Raw genomic sequence first — 12,545 nt, 5'->3', positions numbered from 1 at the left:
GAGTCTAAATTCTCTATGCCGGAACAGGTGCACAAAGTGAGTAAAGGGGCAGCGTTTATGGTCGGTAAAGGTTGGTGGAACAAGAGGCAACTAGTAAAAGTGACACCTGAACAAGCAATGATCACGCATCAGAGAAGAATGCGTGTGGAGGATCAGGATTGGGCACATTGGTTGCAGCTGGGGACCGAAAGAGTATCTGTGACTAGTGGCTGGGAAGGGAGCTCAGCATGAGAACTTGCGGCATAGCAGGCTGAAGGAGATCCCACCACTAGTAGTGTGGGGAACTCGAGGTGTGGCCGCATAAGGAGGGCACCAAAAAGGTTTGAGGATTTCATTAGATATTAAGTGGGAATAATTTTTGGGGAATGTTGATTAATTGATTTCTAATTACTTGTGTTTCTATTTCTAAAATGTTTTTGTTTGTTTTTCTGTTTTGTTGCTGTTTTAGGGAGGAAGGTGTTGTAGTGTGCCACTCATGTTGTGTTGGTATTCCTGTGCTCGCAGTGGTGCGCACATTACATATAAATCTATGTTAATGTTGAAACACGCCCCATGCATGGAGCGGGCACTGACTTAGGGTTCAAACGACATCTTCAGTTGTTGTTTGAACGCTGAGCCTGGAGGTCGCTCCATGTTGTAGGTGGACATCGATAAATAAACTGGTACAGCTTACCTGACCCGTGTGATCCTTTCACTTCGTAATATTTTTGAATATCTATTAGGGTCCTAGGGTAGGATTGGTGGGCTCTTTTTTTTTAAATCCAGATTCTCTTAGAATATCTATTAAGGCCCTGGTTTATTATCGGTGGGTGTTTATAATTAATGCAATGTTTCCCCATATTGATTTAACTAGTATCAAGATCCATTAAACATTTTAGACCTTTAGTGTACCTTGCTTAGGGCCGCGGCTCCTCATAAGTGGGTGTTTATAATTAATTTCAATATTCATCTGGAATGCTCCTGATGGAATATGCTGGAAGGTGCAATTTTTGGTTATGTTTGTTAGACATGCAATACCGTATATTCTAATTTTATATATGTTCGCCGCTATTCTTCAAGGTTGTACTCATAAGAATGTATTATGCATTTCTTTACAGAACATTCAATTTTTCAAGGTTCTATTTACATTATTTGCACTTCGCATATTGCACTACGCATGTTGCACTTTATAGAGGCCTGAAAATGAAGATATTGAACAAGATCTTTATATATTATATTCACTTTCCATATTTTCCTTGGTGTTCATTACCTCCTTGGTGAGGCTGGAAATAAGTGAGTCGCTTATGAGAGCCTGGAATATAAAGTGCTTTAGGGTTTTGTAAATTGTTGTGTTAGGTCTATACATTTTTTATTGCGCTGCACATGATATTTTCTAAGAGCTTGCACCCATTGAATTGCAGTCATATGATATGCTTTTGTAGTGTGTTCTTATTGTTTATCCGGAGGAGAAACACACTTCCATGATGTCCACACGTAAGCAATAAAGCCTACTCAAGAACTAGAAACTCGTCTGGTGCCATTCTTGGTTAACATGAGGAGATGATGGACGGAGCGCTGAAACTTTTCAGACACTCACCCCCAGTCACAGATCTGGGTTGACTCCGTCATCGTTCTTTAGCTCACTTCGCCACTCCAATTTCAGACACAGCTGTATGCAAATCAGTCTTGACCCTGTGCCTCATGGAAACAGTCCAGCCCGAACTGCCGACCTGGCCCGGAAACAAGCATCCCAGGTCCGGTTTCGGGCTAACAGCCCTCATCAGCCAGGCTAGCTTGAAACCAGGGGCAAAGTGAGCAAGGGACCTACGTCTGGGCATACACTGCCAATTTAGGGCAAACAAAGCATATATACACCTGGACTCACCCTGTGCTGCCTGAAAGAAGAGAAAGATACATTACGTAACTTATTTTCGACTTTACAGGAGCAAAGCACACCTTTCAATTCTTCTTTGCAGGATGATTAGATAGATAGATAGATAAGATTAGATTAGATTAGATTAGATTAGATTAGATTAGATTAGATTAGGATAGATAGATAGATAGATAGATAGATAGATAGATAGATAGATAGATAGATAGATAGATAGATAGATAGATAGATAGATAGATAGATAGATAGGTAGGTAGGTAGGTAGGTAGGTAGGTAGGTAGGTAGGTAGGTAGGTAGGTAGGTAGGACAGGCCAGATTTATACCTTGATCATTGTCAGCCTTTAGTTCCACTTCTATGTCTCCGTTCTTGCTTCTCCAAATCTGGTCACTCTAAAACAGGTGCCCTAAATATTGAGTACCTGCACTTATATATTTCCATTTAAAACACTGGTCTGAAGTGAGGGACTTTTCCATGCAAATTGTGTTTTTGCTACGATGCTTGCTTACCTCCCAGCCTGGCTCTGAGCATTGCATCAGACACGGAGGTGGAGGTCCAACGTTTGCCTCCCTGATGCGAAAGCATCTCCCGTTCCTCTTCTATCGACGACTGGGCTCTGCAGTGCGGAGGCGCGGTCTTCACTCTCATTCTTAAGCCGTCTTCTGCACTGGGAACAGCAGTGCTCTGGCTAGACCCAACTTCCACTTCCCCACCCGGGGCCAGCCCACCGGAGACAGGGTCCAGCAGGGCTGCATCGTCCCGCAAGGGCGCCAGGCTGTAGTGCCCACGCCCTGCATCTGGCGTTGCATTGAGGTTAAACCTGACGAATTTGGTCTTGTCTGGTCCAACTTGGAAGCTGGGGTAGTCGTGGCGGTCCTCGGGACCTCGCTCGGTGGGTAAGCCGGTCTGCCGCAGAAAGCTCCCCCTATCCAGGGCCTGGGTGGAGTGGGGATCCACTGCAGGGGGCAAACTCATTCTCCACTCAGGCACCGGTGGGCCAGGCGCCAACACCATGACAGAGGGACTGCCAGTGTCTACTGGCCACTCTTAGGGGTTCCGTTAAACAGTCAGAAGAGTGCACGCCCGAAGAACAGAGCACAGTTAATACCCCGGCAGCTAAGAGAAAGGGTAACTTAAAAAATAATAATAATCCTGTAGCACCGTGAGGTCCAATTAATCGAGAGAGGCAGGTTTCAGAAAAGCGTGGAGATTATTCAAATGACAAACTTCCCTCTGGTGAAGGAGGAATTTACCACAAAGCACCTGTGCAGTACGAAAAAATAACGAAAGACAACGAGTCCTTGCATGAAGACGAGGGCGACTTTAAGCCAAGTTATCCCCTAAATGAGAGAGACGGAGGTAAATTGCGGCAAATATACAACGATATGAAGCGATCTCCGTCTGCTGCTGGCAAGGAGGCAGGAAGTGCCAGAGACGAAGGAAATTCTACAAAGCGTCCTTGTCGCCAGGCAACCGAGGAATAGAACACGGAGATTGGATAATGAGACCACGTGTTCTTAGAAAGACACGGCAGAACACAATGCGTAGGCACGGGAAGAGAGAATGCAAGGATAGTTTGTGGTGACACACAGTCTTCGGGTACAATGCGGGGTAGTGGGCTTTTGATTAACGAACAGAAAATTAAATAATTTCCCACCATATACCACCAATACCCGATCGTACTTCTTCCGTTTCTTACTCCTGTAAGCAGCGAGTATTTGCTCAATAACGCTGAGTTGGCCCTTGACAGGAATCAGATTGCGACTTGTTGATCGTTCCTTGCGCTTGTTAGGAGTGAGAGGTTAATTCACTGAGCTCTATGGTTAAATTGCAAAAGAAGTTCTTGGGTACAGAACAACATCACATGCAAATACGATTATTCACCTGTGCAAATAAACAATGGATAAAAACAATACAACTACAAATACAATGCAACTCTTGGGATTCCTTTGTAAAGAATGCACCAAGAACCACCAACATAGATCAGTGAGTTGATGGCTCTTAACCTGCAGGTCATCCTCTTCAGTGTGATGGCGGAACCGCCCTTGTAATGAACCACCAGAGCTATAGGTAGAGTTGTATGTTAGATAAAATGATCCACAAGGAAGTTGTAATCCAAAGGTTTATTAGAATAAAGGCACCGACAGAGCACACCTCCTTCAGTCCTTCTCCCTGGCCAACCGTAGATCAGAATCCCGGTTACCAGGATGAACGACTGAAAAATGGAATATTACATTTAAAGATCAACCTGGTAAACATTCCTCGCGCAATAGCACGAGGTACAGAAATTACATCAAAAATTAACCTTAAAGAAACACAACACATCTTCCCCCTTAACAATAACAAATAAAAGGATAAGTTACAATGCGAGTAATGAAAAATAAAATATTACAAAAAAAAAACATTAGATAAAATGCTCAACATCAATTAGATTGATCATCACATATAAAATCATCTAACCATTTTGGTTTATTGTGTGTGCGAGTAGAACGTTCACCAACATCATCAGTACAATTTTCAGTGGTGATTGTAGCTGCACTGTTACCCTCACCAGCAATTATAGTTAAGTCATCCATGACTGCTGTTGGCTTGTTATTATTATCATATACATTGATAGTGTCTGCAGAAACACCATCATTGATTATTGAGCCAGGAGATTCAGGAAGTATCGTGCCAGAAGCTTCAGGACCAACACTAGTGTCTGCTGAAACACCACCATCGAGTATCGTACCAGGGGCTTCTGGACTAACACTAGTATCAACCATGCTGCCCTCCACAAAGGAAGAATTAACAGCCGGGAAGACACCAGCGCCAGCAACAGGAGACTCTTCAACAACACGACAATCAACACCGGTATCCTCCAGAACACTTGAACAAGAAGTATTTGTACCGCTAGATCCCTTGCAAATAAGGTCATCGTCAAATAAAAAAATACTGAGGTGCCTTTCTTGACAAGGCAGGATCCTCCGTACTTTTGTATAAATGAATTTCACTTTTAAGAACTGCAATACGTTTCAAATTCCATACTTTCCCATCATGCAATTGCACAGCATTGCAAAAGATTTTTGTGACTTTCATAGGTTCAGAATATTGACTCTCTCCTTTCTTTACTTTCCAAGGTTTCTTGACTTTAACCCAGGTACCTACACTAATGTCACAAGTTTTTACATTATGTTTGAGGCCATAAACTTCTTTGCTTTTTAAATGCTTATTCTCAATTCTAGACCTTAGAACATCCATGGATACACAAGGTTTGTCAGCATCAAACATCCATTCTGGATTACATTTGGTTCGAACAGTTCTTCCTCTCATGACCTCAAAAGGTGATACCCCTAAAACATCGTGAGGAGAAGTCCGATACATCCAAATGGTCTTGAATAATTGCAATTCCCAATCATTATTGTTGCTAATTGCGGATTGTATGTCATTTTTTAACACTCTATTGAAACGTTCAATCATTCCGTTTCCACTTGGGTTGTACAAAGATGTAGTGCAATGTCTTATTCCTACTTTGTCAAAGTAGCTTTTGGCTATTTTTGAAGTAAATTGGACGCCATTGTCACTAACAAGTAGTGCAGGAAGTCCTTCACCCACAAAACACAGTCCAGAAATTTGATAACTTCCTCAGAGTTAACCTTATCAACATTTTTTAAAACTGGCCATCTTGAAAAAAGATCAATTACAGCCAACACATATTTGTTTTGAGAACTAATAGGTCCCATTACATCCACCGCGACTGTATGCCATGGTGCTTTAGGAATTATGGGATCGGCCATAGGCGGTCTAAGAGTGACGAGTGTTTTATCAGAATTGGCACACCATACACAATTTTTGATGACTCTCTCAATAGCCAAATCTATGCCTGGCCACCAATACCACTGCTTAATTCTCTGTTTGGTTTTAACTATACCGCCATGTCCTTCATGACACATTTTAATAATGTCATCTCTGATTTGTGAAGGAGGAATAACTCTGTCTCCTCTCCTAATGTTCTCATGTGATATCAAAAGTTCATCACAAACCTCCCAAAACTGTTTAAACTCATCTGAAAATCTATTCTTGGATGGCCATCCATTAGTAATAAACTCAAATAATCATTGCAATACACTGTCCTTCCCATAAAGCCTTTTCCATTCACACTTGTCAATATTAGGTAAACCTTGATCATGGACTAATGCAACTTGAATATTTTCCAATTCATGATCAGAACTGTCCAACATGTTTGTGGGCATTCGTGATAAAAAATCTGCCACTACATTCTCCTTACCAGGAACATAAACGATTTTGTAAATGTAATCTTGCAATCTTAATTACATCCTAGCAATCCTAGGAGAAGCATTGAATAATACTTCAGTGGTCAAATGTTTTACCAAGGGTTTATGGTCTGTGCGAAGAATGCATGGTCTACCCCACACAAATGCTCTAAAATGTTCAAGAGACCAGATGCAAGCTAAAGTCTCTTTTTCTATTACTGAGAACTTTTCCTCAGTTGGTGAGAGAGCACGGGAAGCATAAGCAATAATGAATTCCTTTCCTTCTGAATTAACTTGGGAAAGAACACCCCCTAAACCTTTATTGGTTGCGTCTACAGTAATAAACTTTTTTATTTCTGGATCAAAAGCACTTAAGGCTGGTGCATCAGAAATTGATCTTTTGATTCCTTCAAATTCTTTATCACAATCAATAGACCAATTAAACTTGTTCTTGTTTTTGAGTAATTGGCGTATGTACTCGAAAAATTGTGAACAAATTTGGAGTAAAACTCCACTAATCCAATAAATGAACGTACTTCATCTTTGTTCTTAGGGTGAGGGTCGTTCATTATAGAATCCACCAAGGAAGGTTTTGTGGATACTCCCTCACCACTAATTACATGTCCTAGGAAAGTAATAAACTTTACAGCGAATTTACACTTAGTATGTTCAACAGTTAAGCCCTTTGGTTCCAGCGTATTTAACACCTCCTTGAGCATAGAATCATGTTTCTGTCTGTCTTTTCCAAAAACTAGAATATCATCTTGAAAACACCGTACCTTGCTAAATTTACGAAAAAGTTGGTGCATCAATCTTTGGAAAATTGCCGCAGCTGAGGCAAGCCCAAAAGGTAAACGTTTGTATTGGAAACACCCTGAAGGGGTAATGAAAGCAGTTAATGGTTTACTATCATTAGTGAGTGGAATCTGATGATATGCAGCAGATAAATTTATGGTGGAAAACCAGTTTGCATCCTTAATTAAAGTAAGCATCTCAGAAATTTTAGGCAGGGGAAACTTGTCTACCACAATATTATTGTTCAGGTGTCTCAAATCAATACAAAGTCTCAACTTTCCATTACTGCGTCGTGCAACAACAATTGGAGAAATCCATTGCGAGGATTCAATAGGTTCTATTATGTCTGCTTTAACAAGTTTCTCAAGTTCCAAATCCACCTCTTTTCTTAATAAAATGGGTATGTTCCTAACTTTATGAATTTTTGGACAAGCATCAGGTTTTAAAATTATCTTGTGCTCAAAATCACTAATTTTACCAATTTCTTTGCTGAACACTTTCGGAAATGAATTCAAAATGTCTTTACACAAATCTGTATTGTCATCTAACAACATGACAGGATCATCGCAATTAGGGTTGAGTATAATGGCTAAACTTCCTTGATCTTTCCAGCCAAGTACTGAAGGACACTTTCTTGAAACATATAGCTTGCCAAATGCTTCTCTTCCTTTGAATCTAAACAGAAGGGAACGATAACCAACCATATAAATCTTTTCTCCAGAGAAACCTTCAGGCTGGATATCAGGTGGAAGTAGTTCCTTCCCCAATTTGTCTACAAATTTGCTTACCCAGACTTCCTCATTCACAATAGTGTATGGCGATCCCGAATCAGCATATACTTGCACATTCACACCACCAAACGAAATTAAGCACAACGGTTTCTTTTTGATGTCCAATTTCTTATCAATAATATTTAGTAAAAATAACTCTCTGCCCTCATAATCACCATTGCCAGAATTCTCAGTGCTTGTGATTATATGGGAAAAGAGCCTTTTGACCAACTGTTCATCATCATCAGAACTAGTTTCATTTACATCAACACATTTCACTTTTAGAAAAAATTTTCTGTGGCAAACATTGGCAAAATGTCCCACAATATTACAATTAGAGCATCTTTGTTTCAATGCGGGACAAAATTAGCTTGAAGCCAAATGTGAACTACTATCACAGCGATAACATTTAAAATTTTCATTCTTATTGGAGGATTCATATTTTAACGATTTAGAATAAAATGTTCTATTTTTATCAGATGAATTCTCTCTAATTTTGCTGACACTAACTTCAGTTTTTTCGTCCACTTTAGATTCTTTTTGTAGGGCTTTCGCACTCCGACTAGATAACTCTGCCTTTCTTACAAGGGCTAAATGTCCTTTAATTCTGCATCACCATTAACCCATAAACGCTCTTGAATTTTAGAGTCCCTGGTGTGCATGACCACTTGGTCTCTTATGAATTGATCCTGTAGGTGATCAAATTTGCAGTCATCTGCAATGATTCTAAGGGCAGATACATAGTCATCGATAGACTCATAAGGTTCCTGTTTTCTATGAAATAATTTGTATCTAGTAATGCCAATACAGACCTTGGGAGCAAAATAATTGTCAAAATCTTTAAGAATGGTTAAAAATTCATTAGTGTCACCACTTACTACTCCCTTCTGCATGCGGTCATATGCTTTAATTCCACCAGGACCAACAGAATGTAAGAAAATAGATTTTTTTCTGTCAGCTGACATCTTGTTGTCTTCATCAATAGTTTTGATGAAATTCAAAAAATATGCCTTCCAATCTAACCATTTGATACAAGGTTCGATTTCTGCAGGCCAGAAAGGTTGAGGAGGCTGAATAGTATAAGTTTGTGAAGCCATGCTGATTTACTATGTTGATGTGAAACCAAATTAATAAATAATAATAAAAGCAAGAAAGAAAAGAAATGATTACCACACAAAACCCTCAATTATGAATAAGATACACAGTACCAGTAACGTTGTAGTAAATTACTGTGTCAAATTCACTCTGTAGCGTGTGGAAAAAGACATTTCCATTTCCTGTTAAAGCCTTCGAGTAAACTCAAAATGGTGTCACGTTTCCCTGCGTGACCTTAATGACGAGGGAACGTTGAAACGTGTTGCCGATTTTTTTTAACATCAAAGGTAAACTGATGAATTAGGCAATCGCTAAGCGCTCGCACAGCCACAACGTGCAAGAGGATTGCCGTGAGGAAAATTCGCCTCACCAACTTTCCCTAGATGCGTCTTCAACCAGCAGCAACCTACGTAATACTCCAGGACCCTCGACAAAATGCGAGTCAGCACTTTGAACAACAACGGGACTCCGCCCACTCAGCGCGCCGTGTGTGCCAGGAACGACAAAGCCGAGAAGGACTGCACTGCGCTGTACTGAAGCAGGAAGTGAAGACCCGTAAGATACAGTTCCAGACACAGTTCCAGATGAAAGCAGGTCCGTAAATGAACTTTGAACTGATGTTTTGCGAAAGATAAAATAATGTAGAAATTGTGGGTTCTGAACGTCGATGTCTTTGAAGATCGTCACCAAATTTGTTGGATAAAATGATCCACAAGGAAGTTGGAATCCAAAGGTTTATTAGAATAAAGGCACCGACAGAGCACACCACCTTCAGTCCTTCTCCCTGGCCAACCGTAGATCAGAATCCCAGTTACCAGGATGAACGACTGAAGAATGGAATATTACATTTAAAGATAAACCTGGTAAACATTCCTCGCGCAATAGCACGAGGTACAGAAATGAAATCAACAATTAACCTTAAAGAAACACAACATTATACACTCCTTTATTTAGAGAGGGAGAGCAGGTGTTATATCGATATCTGAACCCCATCTGGTTGTGTACCCCCTACGGGTTTCACACGCTTTGCGCATGCGTATTTAGGTGGAAAAGTGCGTCCATCATGCTGACATCAAGCAGTACCAATCACAGCTCTGAAAACCACTGACATCACACTCAACCAATGAGAGTTCTCCAAAGCTATGCTACCCTCCCAACCTTATAGAACTTCTCCTAATCAGCAGTCACACCCCTGCGGATAGTGTTATTATCTGTAGCATGTATTGCTCGCTGCGCGTTGCTTACTGAGTGCACCACTTGTTTTTCCTGGTCTTTCAAGGTGAGATTTCTGTTGTTCATGTATTTTCACGGTGATATTGTTTTGTATTGTTGGTGTAATTGACTGTACTGTACTATCAATGTTAAGTGCTGCGCCACGTGGCCGTCCCATGCGCAGGCCTCGCTGCTAAAAAGGCCTGTTTTCACCAACTTACCACTTGGCCTCTTCAGCAACGCGGCCTGCACATGGCGCTGCCTCGTGGCCACAGTGAAATTGCGAGAACACTCACAATTAGGATTCCATTTCAAGAGGCCAACTGGTGCCTCTGTAATACTTATCATACCAGCCTTTTTAGCATTTTAATCTTTTCTTCGAACCTCGGAGTCGACTCCCCACCCTCTGATTCAGGGCAAATCACTTAATCTCCCCGTGCCTGAATGTGAGGTGACATTGTACTCTATGGTTGGTGTAATTGACAGCATACGGATTTTAAAATGAAGATGAGATATCCTTCAATCACTCCATATCTCAACCTTTGTTCTATAATGCAAATTTAATTTTATTTGTCATTGTTGTGTGGTTAAATAAGACAGGCATTAAAGTACGATTTTACATTTATCCCACCCTCTGTTTCTGGGCAAATCACTTAATCTCTCCATGGCTGAATGATAACTGCTGTGCCACGTGGCCGCCATGCGCAGGCCTCGCTGCTGAAGAGGCCTGTTTTTACCAACTTACCACCTGGCCTCTTCAGCAATGCGGCCTATATCTGTAGCAGGTATTGCTCGTTGCGCGTTGTTTACCGAGTGCACCACTTGTTTTTCCTGTTCTTTCAAGGTGAGATTCCTGTTTTTCATGTATTTTCATGGTGATATTGTTTTGTATTGTTGGTGTAATTGACTGTACAATCAATACAGTACTGTACCCCTCCCTGTGGATGAATGTTAAGTGCTGCGCCACGTGGCCGTCCCATGCGCAGGCCTCGCTGCTGAAGAGGCCTGTTTTCACCAACTTACCACTTGACCTCTTCAGCAACGCGGCATGCGCATGGCGCTGCCTCGTGGCCACAGTGAAATTGCGAGAACACTCATAATTAGGATTCCATTTCAAGAGGTCAACTGGTGCCTCTTTAATACTTAGCATACCAGCCATTTTAGCATTTTAATCTTTTCTTCGAATCTCAGGGTCGACTCCCCACCCTCTGATTCAGGGCAAATCACTTAATCTACCCGTGCCTCAATGTGAGCTTGTGTTTTAACTGGTGTGCCACGTGGCCGTGCCATGCGCAGGCCTCGCTGCTGAAGAGGCCTGTTTTCACCACCTTACCACTTGATTGTACTGTATTGTTGCTGAAAGGTTAATTGGAAGAAACCTACTTCTAACTAGTCCTGCCTCCAATGTGTACTTTCACTAGCCAACTTCTATATGTTTTGTTGAATGTAAGTGGGGACAGCGTGGAACCTGCCACGAGGTGGTCCGTCTCTCAACGCCCCTCGTGAGGCCTCTTCAGCAGTGCTGTCTGCTGTGCCCTCCAGGCTCCCAGCACCCCCATACACTGGCCACAAGGCATGTAAAGTCTGCACTTCTGATCTGCTTTTGGCAGCTGCCTCTCCCGTCACTCTTTCATCCTTCTATTCCCTCTCATACTGTCTTTTTACTCCTCATTTACTGAAAGCCGTGACTCGTAGAAACGGTTCTGACCGTCTTTCCTCCTCTCATTTGTTTGTTCCCCTTTGAAATGGTTCTAAAAATTGAAAACCTCTCTTTTTATTACACTGTGGTCAAGTGGCTGCACCATGCGCAGGCCGCGCTGCTGAAGAGGCCTGTTTTCACCACCTTACCAGTTGGCCTCTTTAGCAGTGCAGCCTGTGCTTGGTGCGCCCTCGTGGCTTCCAAATGCCCAGTGGTTGTGCATGTTCGGTAGTGCACTCCTTGCCAACTCAAGGCAAGGACAGTCTTTAGTGTGACTTTGTGAATGTATTTTAATGTTACTAACTCACATAGTATTTTGTTATTGGACACTAATATGTTTTAGGTTTTCAGCATGTCACTGAGCATTTACCATAATTGTAACTTCGGGATGCCAGTGCTTTAGAGATTAATCCAATGTTTAAGACTCTCATCTTGAGGTGTGTTTATGTTCAGTTATTTATGGCTTTGTAATAAATTGTGTCGTTTGTTGAACTGATTATGAAATAATGGTGAACTTTCTCGGCTTTATGCTTTTCACCTGCTAAAAAGAACCATTGGATAGTGCGTGTGCATGCACCCCATTCTAACACAGTATGACTTAACAGTCCCTGACGTGCAGGAACCTGCTGTAGTGGTCCTGTTGCCTTGCAGTTAAAGACTCACATATGAGCCTTTACACTGCCACTCAGCAAGACTGATACACAGCCCACCAGGCCTTAAAAGTATTCTTAATCTGTCCTGTGGGTGGCATGGCAGTTTAGTGGTCCTGGGCCAGTTGCATGGCTTTCAGTTTGTAACCGGCAAACTTGAAATCAGGCTCCCAATCTTTTTCAGTCTTTCAAAGGACATGGTT

The 12,545-nt window shown here is 41.7% G+C and overlaps 1 protein-coding gene across 1 annotated transcript in view; it reads right to left on the bottom strand.

Moving 5' to 3' along the window:
• The window catches only part of SPMIP7 (sperm microtubule inner protein 7), a 262,293-nt gene extending 259,001 nt beyond the window's left edge, over positions 1-3,292 (bottom strand). The window contains exon 1 of the mRNA XM_085606619.1: positions 2,378-3,292. Coding sequence (XP_085462745.1) covers positions 2,378-2,882 — 505 coding nt within the window. The 5' untranslated portion in view covers positions 2,883-3,292. The remainder of the gene's footprint in view (positions 1-2,377) is intronic.
• Positions 3,293-12,545: the final 9,253 nt, after the last annotated feature.

Source organism: Triturus cristatus, chromosome 5_2 (assembly GCF_964204655.1).
Source record: "Triturus cristatus chromosome 5_2, aTriCri1.1, whole genome shotgun sequence".
NCBI classification, from domain to species: domain Eukaryota; kingdom Metazoa; phylum Chordata; class Amphibia; order Caudata; family Salamandridae; genus Triturus; species Triturus cristatus.
Note: the sequence above shows the minus strand (reverse complement) of the source record. Positions and strands in the feature narration are given on the sequence as shown.